Source organism: Orycteropus afer, unplaced genomic scaffold, assembly GCF_000298275.1.
Source record: "Orycteropus afer afer isolate SDZICR_OR568_19922 unplaced genomic scaffold, OryAfe1.0 scaffold00099, whole genome shotgun sequence".
Taxonomy (NCBI): domain Eukaryota; kingdom Metazoa; phylum Chordata; class Mammalia; order Tubulidentata; family Orycteropodidae; genus Orycteropus; species Orycteropus afer.
The window spans coordinates 1,074,113-1,091,130 of record NW_006921686.1 but is presented as its reverse complement, the minus strand read 5'-3'; the positions used below and the strand labels follow the sequence as shown (position 1 = coordinate 1,091,130).

General features: G+C 60.3%; 2 protein-coding genes across 2 annotated transcripts in view; one reads left to right on the top strand and one right to left on the bottom strand.

Annotated features, from left to right (window-relative positions):
• Positions 1 to 4,166: 4,166 nt before the first annotated feature.
• LOC103198679 (polynucleotide kinase 3'-phosphatase) lies at positions 4,167 to 9,431 on the top strand. The gene is made up of 16 exons (XM_007942860.1): positions 4,167 to 4,317; positions 4,846 to 4,892; positions 5,159 to 5,458; positions 6,126 to 6,205; positions 6,293 to 6,350; positions 6,468 to 6,575; positions 6,865 to 6,936; positions 7,815 to 7,863; positions 7,956 to 8,026; positions 8,101 to 8,193; positions 8,271 to 8,367; positions 8,452 to 8,513; positions 8,712 to 8,821; positions 8,906 to 8,993; positions 9,178 to 9,239; positions 9,314 to 9,431. Exons 1-16 carry the CDS (start codon positions 4,167 to 4,169, stop codon positions 9,429 to 9,431), a joined length of 1,566 nt encoding a protein of 521 aa, XP_007941051.1.
• A 1,414-nt stretch (positions 9,432 to 10,845) lies between these two features.
• PTOV1 (PTOV1 extended AT-hook containing adaptor protein) overlaps positions 10,846 to 17,018 on the bottom strand; it is a 10,440-nt gene continuing 4,267 nt past the window's right edge. Inside the window, exons 2-11 of the mRNA XM_007943021.1 lie at positions 16,200 to 16,337; positions 15,674 to 15,756; positions 15,477 to 15,534; positions 15,290 to 15,397; positions 14,277 to 14,432; positions 13,589 to 13,675; positions 13,432 to 13,505; positions 13,297 to 13,354; positions 12,709 to 12,813; positions 10,846 to 11,190 (exon numbers count right to left, since the gene is read on the bottom strand). Of these exons, the coding sequence (XP_007941212.1) occupies positions 10,846 to 11,190; positions 12,709 to 12,813; positions 13,297 to 13,354; positions 13,432 to 13,505; positions 13,589 to 13,675; positions 14,277 to 14,432; positions 15,290 to 15,397; positions 15,477 to 15,534; positions 15,674 to 15,756; positions 16,200 to 16,337 (1,212 nt within the window). The remainder of the gene's footprint in view (positions 11,191 to 12,708; positions 12,814 to 13,296; positions 13,355 to 13,431; positions 13,506 to 13,588; positions 13,676 to 14,276; positions 14,433 to 15,289; positions 15,398 to 15,476; positions 15,535 to 15,673; positions 15,757 to 16,199; positions 16,338 to 17,018) is intronic.

Genomic DNA, 17,018 nt, shown 5'->3' with positions numbered 1-17,018 from the left:
GGCTGGCGGAGGCGCGGCACTGGCCGCGGCCGCCCCGCTCCACACTACACCCCTGCCCCGCCCCCGGGGCCAGCCAATCCGAGGCATGTCCGGGACCGGCCTCCCCACGCTTCTCGACTGACCGTCCGTGCCATCCCCACCTACTGACGGACGCCTTCCGAGCGCTCGGCTCCCTCCCGCGCCAAGGTGCGGGGAGCCGGTCCAATCTCTTGATTGGGTCTCTCCCCTTTCTCTGCCCAGCGACAGGTCCTTTCCATTAAGGGATTGGCTTGCTCCGGGTCAGGGGCGTGGTTAGTTGTAAACACTCGAACACACTTGCCATTTTCAACCTAGCGATAGGCCTTTGCTCGCTTGACATTGGCTCCTTCCCCTAAAGAGCACAGCAAAGCCCCAGGATTGGGCAGTGGTAATCCACTCCTGCCTAGTGACTGGTCCGCTCCTTAACATTTGATTGGCTCGAGCCCAGTGAAGGGCTTGGCCAGTTTCCCAAGAGTTAACCGGCCCCCTTCTCGAATTTTCCCAGTTGATTGGCTCCTGCCACTTGAGGGCGTGGCCACGCCTTCCTCCAGTGCCCTGGATTGGCCTGCGGCCTTCAATTTACGTTTTTCACACTACTGGGGTTGGGCTCGCCTTTGCCCAAATCCTGACAATTTGTCTCTCGGGCCCCCTCCTTAGGGATGGTCCGATCTTGTGTTTGTGTTCTGACGCCTCTTTTTATCGGTTCCATCCCACAATAGCCTGCCAGTCGAAGCCCGTCCTTTCATTCCGGACGGTACCAGCTCTCGCCCCTTTTCCCCCACCTCCACAGGTGCCTTTAAGGGCCCTCGTCCACCCAAGGTGGGGGGCAGAGGGCCTCACTCTCCGGCCCTGGTTTGGGGGGGGAGAGTGGGGGTAGGGATCGGGAGTTGGGAGGGGTCCTCTGAGATTAAAGAGTTTTACCTCTAATGAGTGTGAGGTGTTCATTCAAGAGGCACCTTCACGTTGATTCCCAACGCTGGAAGATGAGGTGGTTCCCACTGTACATTTGGATGTAAGGAAATGCATTTAGATAAGGAAATGCAGATTCACAGGCTTGGAGGGAGGAGGATTCCGGGTCTCTGACCGTGGAGCCACAAGCTCTAGGGGGTGAGTGTTGGGACCAGAGTAGTTTTAAGGAGTCAGTCTCCTTAGTGTGCCCACATGTTCTCCAGGAGAGGCCAGAACTTCCAGCTGCAGCGGCAGTCACCTGGCACAGGAGGCGGGCTGGGGGTTACACGGCAGGTGTGACTGCCTCATCTTTCTGCTGCAGAGCAGGTGCTGGATTCACACAGCTGACCCTTTGATTATCGGCCGACTGCGCCATCACGGCACCTTCCATCTGAAGTTAGCACTCGATAGATAATTACAGGACCCCCATCTGCCAACGGGCATCACCAGAGACGTGCTATTAGACTCTTAAATATGGCTTACTATGACCCTCATGGTATCTGCATGTATTAACTTTTACCCCCATGAAGTGGAGGTGGTTATCCCCACTTTATAGATGACAGAATTGCAGCATCAAGGTTAAGGCAAGGAACAGTCTAAGACTAGGGGTGCTGTCGGGTAGGGGTAAACGGAACTTCAAATGGGAACGAGAACTGCATCCTACCTCATCTATCTCCAGCAAAAGGAATGTAAGAGAGTTCAAGATGTTACTGGTGGGTGCTGTCAAGTCAGCTCCGACTCATAGCGACCCTGTGTACAACAGAACGAAACCCTGCGGGGTCCGCCACCAGCCTCAGGATCTTGCTATGCCTGAGCTCATTGCTGCAGCCACCGTGTCAATCCATGTGGTTAAGGGCCTTCCCTTTTTTCCTTGACCCTCCACGTTACCAAGCATGATATCTTTCTCCAGGGAATGGTTCCTTCTGACAACATGACCAAAGTAGGTGAGACAAAGTCTGGCCATTCTCGCTTCCAAGGAGCATTCCAGCTGCGCTTCTTTCAAGATAGATTTGTTCATTCTTCTAGAAGTCCTGGGTACTTTCAGTATTCTTCACCAGCACCACAATTCAAAAGCATCAACTCTTCTTTGGTCTTCCTTATTCATTGTCCAGCTCTCACATGCATATGAGGTGATTATAAACACCATGGCTTGGGTTAGGTACATCTTGGTCTTCAAAGAGACATCTTTGCTCTTCAGCACTTGAAAGAGGTCTTTTGCAGCAGATTTGCCCAGTGCAATACGTTGTCCGGTGTCTTGACTGCTGCTTTAATTGGTGTTGATTGTGGAACCAACTAATAGGAAATCTTTGACTACTTCATCTTTTCTCTATTTATCGTGATGCTGCTTATTGGTGCAGTTTTAAGGATTTTAGTTTTATGTTGAGATGTAATTCATGCTGCAGGCTGTAGTCTTTAATCTTCATCAGTAAGTGTTTCAACTCATCCTCACTTTCAGCAAGCAAAGTTGTGTCATCTGCATACCACAGGTTGCTAATGATTCTTCCTCCAATCTTGATGCCACGCTCTTCTTCATATAGCCCAACTTCTTGGATTATTTGCTCAGCATACGGATTGAATTGTTGTTGTTGTAGTTATGTGCCACCGAGTCACCTCCGACATATACCGACCCGATGTGCAACAGAACAAAACACTGCCCAGTCCTGTGCCAGCCCCACAATCCCTCCTATACTTGAGTCCATTGCTGCAGCCACTGTGTCAGTCCATCTTGTTGAGGGCCTTCCCCTCTTTTGTTGACTCCACTTTACCAAGCATGACATCCTTCTCCAGAGAATAGGCCCTACTGACAACATGACCAAAGTAGGTGAGACAAAGTCTGGCCATTCTCGCTTCCAAAGAGCGTTCCAGATTGGATAAGTATGGTGAAAAGATACAACCCTGATGCATTCTCTGATTTTAAACCATGGAAGAGATCCATATTTGTACCCATTTCAAAGAAAGGTGATCCCATGGAATGGAAATTATGAAACAGTATTATTAACATCACAAGTAAAACCTCGCTAAAGATAATTCAAAAACAATTGCCGCAGTATATTGGTAGAGAACTTCCAGAAATGCAAGCTGGATTCAGAAGAGGATGTTGTTGTTGTAGTTGTTGTTTGCCGTCGAGTCAGCCCCGACTCATAGCGACCCCTCCTTGGGTTTCCGAGGCAGTATCACTACAGAAGTAGGATTGCCCAACCTTCCTTCCGAGGAGTGGCTGGTGGGTTTGAACCGCCAGCCTTCTGGTGAGCAGTCAAGTGCCTTAGGCACTATGCTACCAGAGCTCCCACTGCTGATGCCAGATGGGTCTTGGCTGGAAGCAAAGAATGCCAGATGTTTACTTGTGTTTTCTTGACTATGCAAAAGCATTCGATTGTGTGGATCATAACAAATAATGGATAACATTGAGAAGAATGAGAATTCCAGAACACTTAATTGTGCTCATGAGGAACCTGTACATAGACCAGGAGGCTGTTTTTGAACAAAACAAGGCCATACGGCATGGTTTAAAATCAGGAAGGGAGTTCAAGATGGTAAGACAAAAATCTGTGAACAGAGGACACACTCGCCCCTACGGTGCCTCCCATTGTAGAAGAGGAAAGAAAGGCAGAGCTAAGTCGGGTCCGATCGGAGAGCACGAAACAAGAAGTATGGACCCATCCTAAGTCTGAAATGGGGCGGAGCTGCGGTGGTGGGAGGAGTCAAGGTCCAGCCCCTCTTGGTGGAGCGAGTCATTTCCGTCCGCCGCGGAACTGAGAAATCAGTGGTCGAGTTGTGAGGGGGAGCGCTTCGGAAAGGAATCCTTTGATCGGAAGTGGCGCGGGAGCTCGATTGGCGTGCACAGGTGAGAGCTGGGGCGGGGCGGGTTGCTCGCAGTGCTCTGGTCCGGGGAGTTTTGGATCCCGGCTCCCGGAGGGATGGAGCTAGGTGTCGTCGCCTGGGAAACAGCGCGAGCCGTTCTCCCGCGAAGGGGTGGGATTTCCCAAACAGAGGGTATTCCTGGAGGAGGGTGGGACTTCCTGAAGCAACTGGGATCTAGGACGTGTCTGGCAGGAGGCGGGACTTCCTGTATCATGAGCGGTCTTTCAGAATGAGTCCAAGCAGGCGGGGCTTAACCTTGGGCCAGGTAGGAGGATAGGCGGGACTCAGACTCACCTTTCAAACTCGTTTACCTACTTTTCCCTAGGCCTGGGCTCAGGATGGCAGAGTTGGAGGCCCAGGGCCGCTTGTGGCTCGAGAGCCCCCCTGGGGGACCGCCCCCCATCTTTTTGCCCTCGGATGGGCAAGCCCTCATCCTGGGTCGGGGACCCTTGACCCGTGTCACCGACCGGAAGTGCTCCCGAAATCAAGGTGGGCGGGGCCTGAGCGTGGAGGGGTGTGGCTGCGTCTGAGGGTGGGAACAGGCAATGGGAAAGCAAGATACTGACGAGATGTTTTGACTATTAAAGTGAATTGCGTGGTGCACCCAGTCCTGAAATTGGTGGTTCCCTCGGGGTATCACAGGAAAAGCAAGGTTGTGCCCGACTGGACTTGACCATACCCTCTTTGGGGGGAGGGGATGGAGCCAACCCCAGGAAACTTGTCAGTGGGCAGAGAAGGATGCTCAAAGGGCACTGTGAAGGCCCGTACCAAAAAGAGCCGATCTTATGGAGAACAGTACCTGTGCGGTCTCTAGACACGGGTTGGAGGTTGCAGGCCATCCTAGGTTCTCAATCTGTCAAGGAGTGAGCCAGTCCCATTTAGAAATAAACTATGTTTCCTACACAGCCAATGATGCTGGTAGCCCAATCCTGTGGCCTCAGGCTGGTCACGCCCCCCGGTCATTAGGGAATCAGTCACACAAGGATGTAAATTCTGACTCGGTTTCCTCACTCTCAGTGGAGCTGGTCGCAGACATTGGGACCCGGACAGTAGCGGTAAAACAGGTATCAGGATACCAGCAAGGGGCGGCAAGACCCGGTATAGGAGTGGAAGGGGAAAAGGCCCGTTGATTGGCTGAGAGGGAGGAGGTGTGGCAAATAAGGCTCGACTCACGTATCACAACCCTGGTGGGTTGGACACAGTGAAGAGGTGGTGCTTCAGGGTCTGATTGGCGGTTGGGGAAAAGCAAGTACTTCCCTCAGGGTATCTGATTGGAGGAGTTTCCTGGTTGGGGCGGGCCCAGTTCCAGCTTCTCCTTTTTCCTCCGCAGCTGGGAGTTAACCCTTCAACTGCGGGGACCCAGGAGCTGAACCGTGGGTTGGAGGGCTCTCTGGGGGTGGGGGACACGCTGTATTTGGTCAACGGCCTCCACCCCCTGACCCTGCGCTGGGAAGAGGCCCGCGCACCGGGATCCCAGCCAGGCACTCCACCCGGCACCCCTCTGGCGGCCACAGACATCGAGGAGGATGCCAAGCTCCCGAAAAAGCGGATGCGAAAGTCATCTCCAGGCTGGGAGGACTTTGAGAAGCTGCTGGTGTTCACAGCACCTGGGGTGAAGTCCCGGGGCAAGGTGAGGACCAAGATGAGGGGTCCACCTAGGTTTGCTGGGTGCCCCGGGGAAGTCATTGGACCTCTCCCAGCCTCCACTTCCTCTCTCCTGCAAAATTGGCCTGGTGACAAATTCAGAGGTAGTTGTCAGCCCTGGAGGAAATGGTGTACCTCAGCTCCTTCGTGACCTAGTAACCACCTGGTGATCATGGTCACTTTCCCAGGAGGTTTTCTGCGGTGTGGAGTTTAGGACCAGGGAGATTCTCTTTCAAAAGCTGTTCCTCCCACGGTCCAGCAGTGGGCGGTGCTCTGCTTCTCAGGGCCCCACCACCCTCCTCTTTCGAAGGCTGAATCCGGAAAAAGCACGTGGTAGCAGTTAGCACCCAAATAAAACTCAGCTCTTGTCTTTATTTTCATAGTGATTAACCCTCTGAGGTGGAGGAGGATTGGGGAGGGAGTGGGAGAAATTTTAACCCCATTTCCAAGACGGAAGACTGAGGGGCAGAAGAGGGATGAAAGCCAATAGAGTTCCCATCTCAGGCTCCCAGCTCTCTGACTTGATTTTTCCACCTGTAAAATGGGCGTGGTAGTGCCTCCCTCGCAGGGCCGCCGCCGCCGTGAGTCAGACCGTGAGTGAAGAGGGTGAGTGGTGACTGACAGACCGCCCTTCCTCTTTCTCCTGGTGCCAGGTGGCAGGCTTTGATCTGGATGGGACCCTCATCACCACTCGCTCTGGGAAGGTCTTCCCCACCGGCCCCAGCGACTGGAAGTAAGAAGAGGGGCGGGGGGGAGGGAAGGAGGCCTGAGTCAACCTCCCGCCACCAGGTCACCCTTGTCACTTCCCCGCCTGCCCTAGGATCTTGTACCCAGAGATTCCACGGAAGCTCCGTGAGCTGGAAGCCGAGGGCTACAAGGTGTGTGTGTGTGTGTGTGTGTGTGTGTGTGTGTGTGCGCGCGATGCAGCGGCCAGGCCTCCGGTGAGGAGGGGACCTGAGAACAAAGGCACTGGGTGACACTCGTCTGCTCCGCAGCTGGTGATCTTTACCAACCAGATGGGCATCGGACGCGGGAAGCTGCCAGTGGAGGAGTTCAAGGCCAAGGTGGAAGCCGTGGTGGAGAAGCTGGGGGTCCCTTTCCAGGTACGGCTGGGAGGGAGGCTCGGGGGTCTGTGGGGGCTCAGAAACCTAGGCAGAGGGATGGACATCCGAGAGAGAGGGACCGAGACCCTGAGATGGGGGTGAGCGGGGTGAAGGCCCCGACTGGGTTACACGGGCAGAAACCCTTCTCAAGCTGCAAATTCTGGGCACCAGCTGCTACCCGGGCTTGGTGAGGGTTGGGAGCGCATCCGTGGGTCCCGCGCACTCTCAAAGGATGCTGGGGGCTTGAGGAGGAGCCAAGGATGGAGTCTGAGTCCCCTGCCACCGGTAGGTTTTGGTGGCCACGCATGCCGGCCTGAATCGGAAGCCAGTGACCGGCATGTGGGAGCATCTTCAGGAGCAGGTGAACTGCTGCGTCTCTGCCCCACCTCCAGGCTGCTGTCTTTGTCCTTGTCCTGCTCCCTGCCGGGCCATGTCTCTCTCTCTCTCTCTCTCTCTGCCTTCCTCAGCTCTCATCCCATGGCCAGTTTTCACTGTAACTCGTTCATTCATTCATTCATTCGTGTACATCTGTGCTGAAGTTCAACATACCGTGAGCAAAACACACGCACCAGCCCAGGGGGCCCTCACATACCGGGGAGGTCACCTGGCTGGAAATGCGTGGGCTGATCCATTAAAAAAAAAAAAAATCACAGAAGGAAATGAAGCAGGATAAAGTAGGGGTGCTGTTTTAGCTCGGTGCTCAGGGAAGGCCTCTCTGAGCTGACATAGGATCTGAAGGAGGTGAGAGAGACAACCTTGGGGGTGTCTGGGGGAGGGGCCTTCCAGGTAGGAGGAACAGCTAGTGCAAAGGCCCTGAGGCAGGAGCCAGCTTGGAGTGGAGGTGGAACAGACAAGGGGCCCCGGTGGCTGGAGCTGCGTGGTCGTGGGGAAAAGGAACAGGGATGAGGGCAGAGGGGACAGAATAGGGAATACATGACGCAGAGCCCTGGGGGCAAAGGGGAGGATTTTGCTTTGCGTGGGAGAGAGGCGGGAGCCCTGGTGGCTTTGAGTTGATGGACGGGAGCTGCGAAAGTGGTACGGGGCGCCCTCTGGCGGCTGTGTGAGGAACGGACTAGGAGGGAGGGCGGAAGTCAGTAGTGCGCAGTGGTGGGACATGGTCTTAGCGAGGGACTGTGTTGTGGGACATGAAATGTAAGAGGCGGTCAGCCCTAATGCTTCAGGGGGAACGGAGGTGTAGGAATGGCTCCTTCTTGACAGCCGTCTGCTGTTTCTCCCCAGGCCAACGAGGGCTTGCCCATATCCATCACTGACAGTCTCTTCTGTGGAGGTGAGAGTGGAGGGTGTAATTTGTGGATCCTGCCCTAACCCCGCGCTGTCCCCAAGTTGCTGGTGGTGACCACGTGTCCCCTGGTGTTTCAGACGCAGCCGGTCGCCCCGCCAACTGGGCCCCAGGGCGGAAGAAGAAAGATTTCTCTTGCGCAGACCGCCTGGTGAGGCTCTCAGCCTGGTCCCCGCCCCCTGGGAGCACCTGGCCCTCCGTCTTACCTCTGCCCTTGCCCCCCAGTTCGCCCTTAACCTTGGCCTGCCCTTCACCACGCCTGAGGAGTTCTTTCTCAAGTGGCCTGCAGCTCGCTTCGAGCTCCCAACCTTTGACCCGGTGAGGCCCGCGTCTGGGTGGGAGGAGAGAGGCGTGGGGACGGGCCAGGGTTTGATCCTTCCTGTCCGGCCCCCCAGAGGACCGTCGCCTCTTCGGGGCCTCTCTGCCTCCCTGAGTCCAGCTCCCTTCTGAGTACCGACTCCGAAGTGGTCGTCGCCGTGGGATTTCCTGGGGGTGAGATGCCCTGAGCCCTGACCTCCGGGTGTCCCCAGCCCTTCCCCACCTAAAGCATCAATGACAGTGCACCCCGCTTCACAGCTGGGAAGTCCACCTTTCTCAAGAAGCACCTGGTGTCTGCCGGATACGTCTACGTGAACCGGGTATGACCCTGAGTCAGTCCCGTTCCCCATGTCTCTGGGATCCAGCTTCCCTCCCCAGCCACCGCCTCTCCCTGCCCTCTGTCTCGCTCCTGGGTCTCTACCCACCCCTTTGGGTCTCTGGCTCACTCTTGCTAGGTGTAACCTCCCCCGGGTCTCCCGACCCTCCCGGTCCACGATCTCCTCTCCTGTATCCCCCAGGACACGCTGGGCTCGTGGCAGCGCTGTGTGACCTTGTGCGAGGCATCCCTGAAGCAGAAGAAGCGGGTTGTAATCGATAACACAAACCCAGACGTCTCAAGCCGGGCCAGGTAAACAGGGTCCTGCAGGAAGCGGCCCGTAGGACGGCCTGAGGACCGCCTTACTAGGTCAGCGTTTTCCTGGCCTCTAAACAGGTATATAAAGTGCGCGCAAGATGCAGGCGTCCCCTGCCGGTGTTTCCTCTTCACCGCCACTCTGGAGCAGGCACAGCACAACAACCGGGTGAGCGCCCTCCCCGGGCCCCGCCCTCCCCGGGCCCCGCCCTCCCCGGGCCCCGCCCTCCCCGGGCCCCGCCCTCCCCGGGCCCCGCCCTCCCCGGGCCCCGCCCTCCCCGGGCCCCGCCCTCCCCGGGCCCCGCCCTCCCCGGGCCCCCGCCGCCGACGTATGTATCATTGTCTATGCTCAGTTCCGGCAGATGACAGGGTCCCCACACGTCCCCGTGAACGACATGGTTATGTTTAGCTACAGGTACTGCACGCAGGGGTGGGGGTGAGGTCCAGGCCCGCCGCCCTTGCCGCCCCTTACTGCCCTTTCCACTGCAGGAAGCAGTTTGAGGCGCCCACGCTGGCCGAGGGCTTCTCCCAGGTGCTGGAGATCCCCTTCCGGCTGCAGCTGGCCCGGCAGCTGGAGAGGCTATACCGGCAGTTCTCCGAGGGCTGAGCCGCCGGCCCCTCCCCTGACAATAAATGCTCTTTATCAAGCCTGGCCTGCTTCTGCTGCAGTCAGGGATGTGGCCCGACCGAGGCTCGGCCACGCCAGGGCGCCTGGTGGTGCCAGACGGGGGTATGGCATGGACTGCCAGGGGGTCCCCTCGAGCCTACATCGGACATCTCCACAGCCGGCGAAAATGAATAGGGTCGGCCTCTGAGTGGCGTGAACCCTTGGCTGCCTCCCTCAGCGCCCCATAAGCGCAGATCTGGGCTTGGTGAGGGACAGCCTGCTCCCACCCCTGGCCGGGTGCGCCATGTCTCCTGCACGAATACCAGCCGTAGAACTCCCAGTAACAGACGTCCTGGTACTCGGCCCTCCTCCACTGCACCCAAGTGCCTGGACAGGGACCCACATTTGAGTCCTGGCTTGGCTTTGTCCTCTCTGCTGCCCAGCCCCGGGCTCCTGTAGGAACCAATTTCTCATTTAGGCATCGATGGCCCAGCTACTGCCGGCACAGAGTCTGGGAAACCCCAGTGGGCAGGTCCCAAGTGGGTGACCCAGCCCAGCCACGAACCCCAGCCCATTAATCACTGTACCACCCAATAACCGAGACAAAACGTGGTTCTCTGAGCAGCAGGACGCGCTTCCCACTGGAAGGAGGACGTGGGCCTGGCCTGTCCAGTCTCATACAGGGTGGGATGGGGCTGGAGGTCATCCCTGGGCAGCGGGGTCCAGCCAGGCCCGAAGCGCATGACTAGTTACCGGACCCGATGGGCACCCTCTTCCTTTTCTTATGTTTTGCTTACAACTACAGCAGGCCTGTGGCAGGCGCCCCGCGGCCCCTACTGGGAGGGACGGTGGCTAACAGCCCCGGCTCCTGCTGACCTTCACTCACAGCCCACAGGGCTGCCTCTGTCATCTCCCAGAGGGCCCGCCCCCACCCTGCCCTGGGCTGCCTCAGTCAGAACGTTGGCCACCCAGGGCTCCAGCACAAAGGACAGCAGTGGGGGGATGCTGGGTGGCGGCGCGTGAACAAGGGCGCAGGCTGGTTTTTAAAAGACTTTATTGGGGAACGTACAGGGGGTAAGACAGTCCTTGGAGGCACTTCAGGACACCGGCCTCCATCTCGCTGGGCAACTGCACTCCCCAGGGGCCCTGCCTGGAAGTGTGTGACCTGGCAGGTGGGAACAGTGGAAGGGTCTCTGGTCTCTTACACCATCCTCACTGTCCACAAGCCCTCAGGCTGGGAGGCCACGGACGAGCCCCAGCTCACACAGGACCCCCCACTGCCCCAGAGGCCTCAGCGCTGGCCAGTGGGCCGCTTCTGCTCCAGCCGGGGCTCACCCCACTATACCCCAAGACCCTTCAGACAAGGCTCTGTCCTGCATCCAAGCCTCTGTCCTGTGCCCAGCGTGGGCACCACTCACCAGTCTGCGAGGGCCTCGTCCATGGCTCCCGGGGGCCCCTTCCAGCGGGCCACTATCCCCCCATCTGTGGGGAGGAAGGGGGTCAGTGCAGCGGAAGGCATGGCGGCTTGGGGGGGGGCCCGCGGAGGGGGAGCCACCCTCACCCCTCGCTGCTGCAGCTCCTGCTCCATGTTCCGCTGCAGGACCTGCTGGTAGTTGGCGATGACTCGGCTGATGCCGTTGACGAAGTTGCTCTGGTCGTGGGGGATGAGGCCCATGAAGATCTTCTTCTCCGAGGAGTACAGGAGCATCAGCGCGCGCACCTCGCAGGGGGGCGTGGGGGGGAAGTGCACGCAGCCCGCCTGCAGGGGCAGGGGCGTCAGTGGGCGCCCGCAGCCCCGTCCCGGCCAGCCCACGAGCTCGTCGCCCCCATTTCACAGACAGGGAGGCAGAGGCCAAGGGAGAAGGCAGCCCAAGAGCAACACAGGCGAGGCCGGACTGGTGCCCTAGAGGCCCAGGAACCTGCATTGTGATGAGCCCCCATGGAGACACCAGCACTTCAACCGAGAGGACCAACATGGACAAGCGCACACGTGACAGCGCTCAGTGCCCAGGAGGCAGGACCATGCACCTGACGGCGCCCAGCCAGCCGAATCACGTGACAGCGCCCAGAGGCCAGACCATGCACACGACAGCTCCCAGCAGGCCTGGCACCCAGCAGCCAGACAAGCCCCAACCGCATCTCGGGCACCCCCCCGCATGGGGACAGACATGCCTGTACTGCCCGAGGGAGCAGGCACAAAAGGTAGCACCTTTGCCCAGCCCTGCCCACAGCTAGCCGCCCTTCACACCATCACCCTTCCGGAGAGTGCCGAGGTTACCAAGACCAGACGGAGGGCACCAGTCCCCGCAGGGAGCAAGTCACTCCTCCCGCCCATGGCAGGGACCCCAGCGACCCCAGGTCTGAAGGGCCAGGCCTGAGGATGACTGATGCCCATGCCGTGACCCCAGGGGCCATCACTCTCCCGTCCCTCAGAGGCTTCAAGACCTTACAGCCAGGGGGGCTGGGCCTCTGGGAGGCGGCTCTGGGAACTGTGAGGCCCACACCCCCGCCCACCCCTCTTCCAAGGGGAAGGGAGCAGTGGCCAGAGCTGACAGCTTGCCCGGGGACCCAGAGAGCCCAACGAGGATGGGGCCCAGCGCCAAGTGGGGCGAGGAGCTTGGGCAGAAACACCAGGCCTTTCCAGGTTTCCCTGAGGGAACTTCGTGTTTACAGACTTGAAATCACGTGACCGTAAAAGCATGACACAGGCAGCCCACCAAGTGTATGGTGTCGTGGGCATCGTGACCTGGGCTGTCGTGAGAACAGGTGGCCTGGGGACAGGTATGCAGGGACAGCAGACACCCCGAGGTGGCCAGCGATGGCTGCAGCCGCACACGCATCCCTCCTCACCTCGGACACTAAGGCCCACAGGGAGGAGGCCCAGCCCAGTGCATAAAATGCTCTGAGGGCTTGGGGCCCAGTTCCTGTCCAGCCAGGACCCTTCCCCAGCGTCCCTCAGAGCAGGGAGGTGGGAAAGGCCACAGTGAGCGCTCAGGACGTCTGTCCCTGTGGCTCAGTAAACCCTGGGTGGTGGAGGGGCAGGCCCAGAGCCCCCTGCCACCTGCTGGCCGCAGCTTGCCTGCCTGGGGTGTGACGTCAGGGGCCACGGGGTAACCCCGTCGCCACCTTATCCCTGGGTAACTATGGGTCCAGTACGGTAATTTAGTTTTGTTTCTTTTCTTCCTGAAATAAGCAGGGGGGTCTGGTTTTTGGCTCCCCACTGGCCCCGTTCCTGCCTATGACCCGCACACCTGCAGGCGCCCTGCCCCCGACTCACGAAGCCATTGTCCATGATCCGCCACAGACTCCTGAGCGTCTCCAGGTCCTTGGAGAAGCGGAACTGCACCAGGCGGGAGGTGCGGAACAGGGGCACCAGGGTGGTCTGCGGGAAGACGAGGGAGGTGGGGGGTGGGGCTGGAGGACTACCTGCCGCCCTGGGGGCCCACTCCCCTCTAAACCGCCCTGCACACCTGTTGGCTCTCAGGACAAGGCGCCCTGCCCACGCCTCGCTTCGCCATGCCTCGCCTTAGTCGTCCATGAAAGCTGCCACTAAGAGACTGGCCCTGGGCCTTAAGCCTGCCCGTGCCCCTCGAGGGCTCCACAAACCCATCCGCCTGGCCCGCCCTTCCCTATCTGGGGCTAAGCCACCTGTCTGTGGCCCATGACAGCTCTAACAGCCATGGTCGGTCCTGCCTGCTCTCACCACCCGGGACATGGCCTTCCCCAGCACCAAAGCTCAGACAGCACCTGAGGACCTCGGGGGCACAGCCCGACCTGTAGGACCCGCCCGCGCCCCTCACTGGCCACACGTGTGCCCCCTGCTTACAGCGCCGCCCCGCCCCGCACCCCTTCCTGCCCCGCTCACCAGCAGCTGCTGGGGGATAAGCTGCATGAACAGCTTTCCTGGCCACTGCTCCGTCCTCCTGCGGGGCGCAAGGGGGCTGGGCTCAGCTGGGGGTCCAGCCCTGCCACGCAGCCCCGCCCCTGCCCTAGCACTCACAGGCTCTCGCCCTGGTTCACGAAGATGTAGGACGACAGCCACTTCTTGGAGCGACTGTTGGGCTCAGGCCTGGGCTTTGGGGAGAAGAAGTGGGGGACGTCATGGAGAGGCCATGCTCTTTCATCCCTCAGAGCCTGCAGACCAACCCAGAGCTCACCTCCTGCCACTCCATGATCCCACTCCACGCCAGGAACTTGCTGACCATCTGGAGGGGGCCTGTGTTGACGCCACCGGGGACAGCTGCCTGTAGGAGGAGGCAGCAGGTGGGTGGGGCCGCGGCTGCCCCAAGGCCTTCTGGGAAACCTCCCTCCCACCCATACCACCCCACCATGCGCCTGCCCGAGGCTCCGCCCAGGCCCACAGCCCCACCCCAGCCTCCCGGCTCTCCTGCCTGGGCCCCAGCCGGCCTCCAGTCTCTGGGTCCTGTCTACATCCTGCCCTGCACCTGCTCACAGCCCTCCCAAGTATTCTCGGACGGGTCCCCAGCCCCAGCCTGGTGTCCAGAGCCCATGGCCCACGAGGTGTGCAGACTGGGGCACTTCCCAGAGGGCCGTCCCCGTGATTCGTCCCTGTCCCCCTTCAGAGCTGCCCTCGAGTGCTACTTCTTCCCCTAAGTCCCTGGGGGCAGGAGCCTCGTCGGGGTGCCCCCAAGGCTCCCTGTCTTGTCCTGCCCAGTCCAGAGCAAGCCCGGGCCCCGTGTCCACCAGACTGGACGGCCCTCCCCTCCCCCGGTGGGTGCAGGGGCTCGGCGGTGGCCTCCCCCCTCCTCCCGCCCCTGGTGGGTGGCGGGTGGTGACTTCTCCCCTCGCCCTCCCTCCGGCGGATGGCCGGGCTCAGCTGCGCACCTGTTTGCGGGTGGTGATGACCTGGCGGATGCCGTTGACGAAGCCACTCTGGTCGTAGGGGATGAGGCCCATGAAGATCTTCTTCTTGGACGAGTACAGGAGCATGAGCACCCGCACCTCGCAGGGGGCGATGTGGGGGAACAGCATGCAGCCCGCCTGCGGGTGGTCAGGAGGTCAGGCCCAGGGCGAGGGGCGCTGCAGGGCCCTGACACCCCTCCCCCCAACCTGGGACCACTGGTTGCCTCATCCGGGGAAGGGAAGGAGGTCAGCATTGACTCAGCCTCAAAGTCAGACCGGAGTCCCAACCGACAGGCACCTGCCGAAAGCTGGCTTCCTACCAGGGGACCTGGACGTGTGTTCAAGGCCCAAACTGCAGGACAGGATGGGGCCTGTGAAAGCCCCGGGGGTTCAAACTGCAGCCCAAGGCTCCCTGACACCTAGTCTGACCCAGGCCTTGCAGCCACTCCGCCCTCAAGGCTCCCTGACACCCAGCCTGACCCAGGGCCCACGCCCCAGCTTAGGGCCCGCAGCCACTCTGCCCCCGAGTTTCCCTGACCCACGGCCAGGCGTAGGGCCCACGGCCGTTCTGCCCTCGAGGCCCAGCTGATTCAGGAAGCACCATGTGTGGGAGTCAGAGCACAGCAGTCTGGCCAGACCATCCGGGTTCAAACCCAGCCCAGCTACTTCCTAAATGTGTGGCCTAAGGCCCAGTCTCCTTGTCCTTCCGACCTCAGTCTACCCATCTGGAATATGGGAGGACAGCCGTGACCAGACAAAGTGCTGCCTACAATGCTCGCTAAATGGAATATTCGCGCTTCCTGGGCAGAACCAGGAGAACGTGGGCCTGTCTACAGACGCCTGTCTGCTGTGTGTCCCCGCCTACAGACGTCCCCATCCTCCAGGCACCCCGTCTGCTACCTTGCCCCCCATCTGTGTCCCCGCCAAGTTCTGGGGCCCCTCAGGGTCTCCGTGGGGATTCCCAGTGCCGCCCCACCCTCCCCGCCCACACTCACGAAGCCGTTGCCCATGACACGACAGAGACCCTTGACGGAGTCACAGTCCCGGTTGGTGAAGTGGAATTGCGCCAGCTGGGAGTTGCGGAACAGGGGGCCCAGGGTGGTCTGGGGACGACAAGGGAGAGCGGTCAGTGCTGGGCCGAAGGGCCAAGGGGCACGGGGGGCTCGCAGGGTGGGGGCTCACCAGCAGCTGCTGCGGGATCAGCTGCATGATCAGCTTCTGGGGCCACTGGTCAGTCTCCCTGCGGGAAGGAGGCGTCAGGGCCCGCTGGCCCCGCCCACCCCCTGCGGGAGGGAGGTGTCAGGGCCCGCTGGCCTCGCCCACCCCCTGTGGGAAGGAGGCGTCAGGCGCCTGTGCCAGCCTCCAGCCCCAGCACTCACAGATTCTCGCCCTGGTTCACGTAGGCCTGGCAGGGCAGTGCCCGCTTCAGCTTGGCACTGGAGTCTGAGTAGGGTCTACGCTTCTGTAAGAAAAAGGAAGGGAAGGAGGAGAGAGAGGGAGGGAGGAATGGGGGAAGAGAGTCTCACTGGTCACCAATCCCCTCCCCACACAGAGGTAGATAGCACCCCTACTGGCTCCCTCATAGCAGGTCGACACCACCGCTCCCCAGCCCTGCCCACAGACATGGACAGCACCCCTCAGCCCTCCCTGCCTCACTTCCTGCGCCCCCCAGAGGTGAATAGCACTGCCCCAGCAAGGCACCGGGGCCTCACCTTGTGCTCCCACTCCCCGTGCCCCACCTCACCTGCCCCCCTCACCTCCTACACGCCCCCCACTTCCGGCCCCGCCCCCTGCTCAGACATCCCCCCCCGCCTAATGCCCCGCCCCCTGCTCAGGCGCCCCGCCCTCACCTCCTGCCCCGCCCCCCGCCCCACCTCCTGTCCCGCCCAGGTGCCCTGCCCTCACCTCCTGCCACTCCAGGACGCCGCTCCAGGCCAGGAGCTTGTTACTGAGCCGGTGTTCACCCACAGCCAGGCCACCAAGTGAGAGCCCCGGCGAGGATGGTCCGATGGGGCCCAGGGCGCCAAAGACCCGTGCGCCTTTCTGCAGGGGTGGGGGTGGGGGTAAGGTAAGGACCTCTCCACGGGCCTCAAAGGGGACAGCCCAACGTTCAGACCAAAGCCCTGCTCAGAAACCCAGCACGGGGGCCGGGTCCTTGTCCTGCCCCTCTCTGTGGAGCTTGCACGTCACCTCAGCACCAGCCCGTTTCCCATCGCGGCTGGGCCCTCGGCCTGGAGCAGCACCGTGTCCCCTTCGGGTGCCACCTCCACAGCCTGAGGAATTCACGGTCCAGTCACTGTGACCGAGCTCTTATGCTAGAGGGCTCCCTACACCCCACCAGGACCTGCAGCGCACAGCCACGCTGTGCTGGGTCCATCTGTCCCACACACACGGGTCTACCGACCCTCCCCACTCCAGGCCCCAGGCTCCCCTCACCCTTAGGAGGGTGTCTGAACGCTACCCGTTGGCTCCGGCCATCCTTTCGGCCCGCCCGCTGCACACTGAGGCTGTCGCCACACGAGGCCAGATCCCAGGGAGGCAGCGTGAAATGCCTGGAAAGGAGCCCTGGTGGCTCAACACTTCAGCACTCAGCCGCTAACTAAAGCGTTAGGGGTTCACACCCACCCAGCAACTCTACTGGAGAAAGCTCCTGCAAAGAGGACAGCCTAGCAAACCCCGCGGGGCAGCTGTATACTGTCAACTCTACTGGAGAAAGCTCCTGCA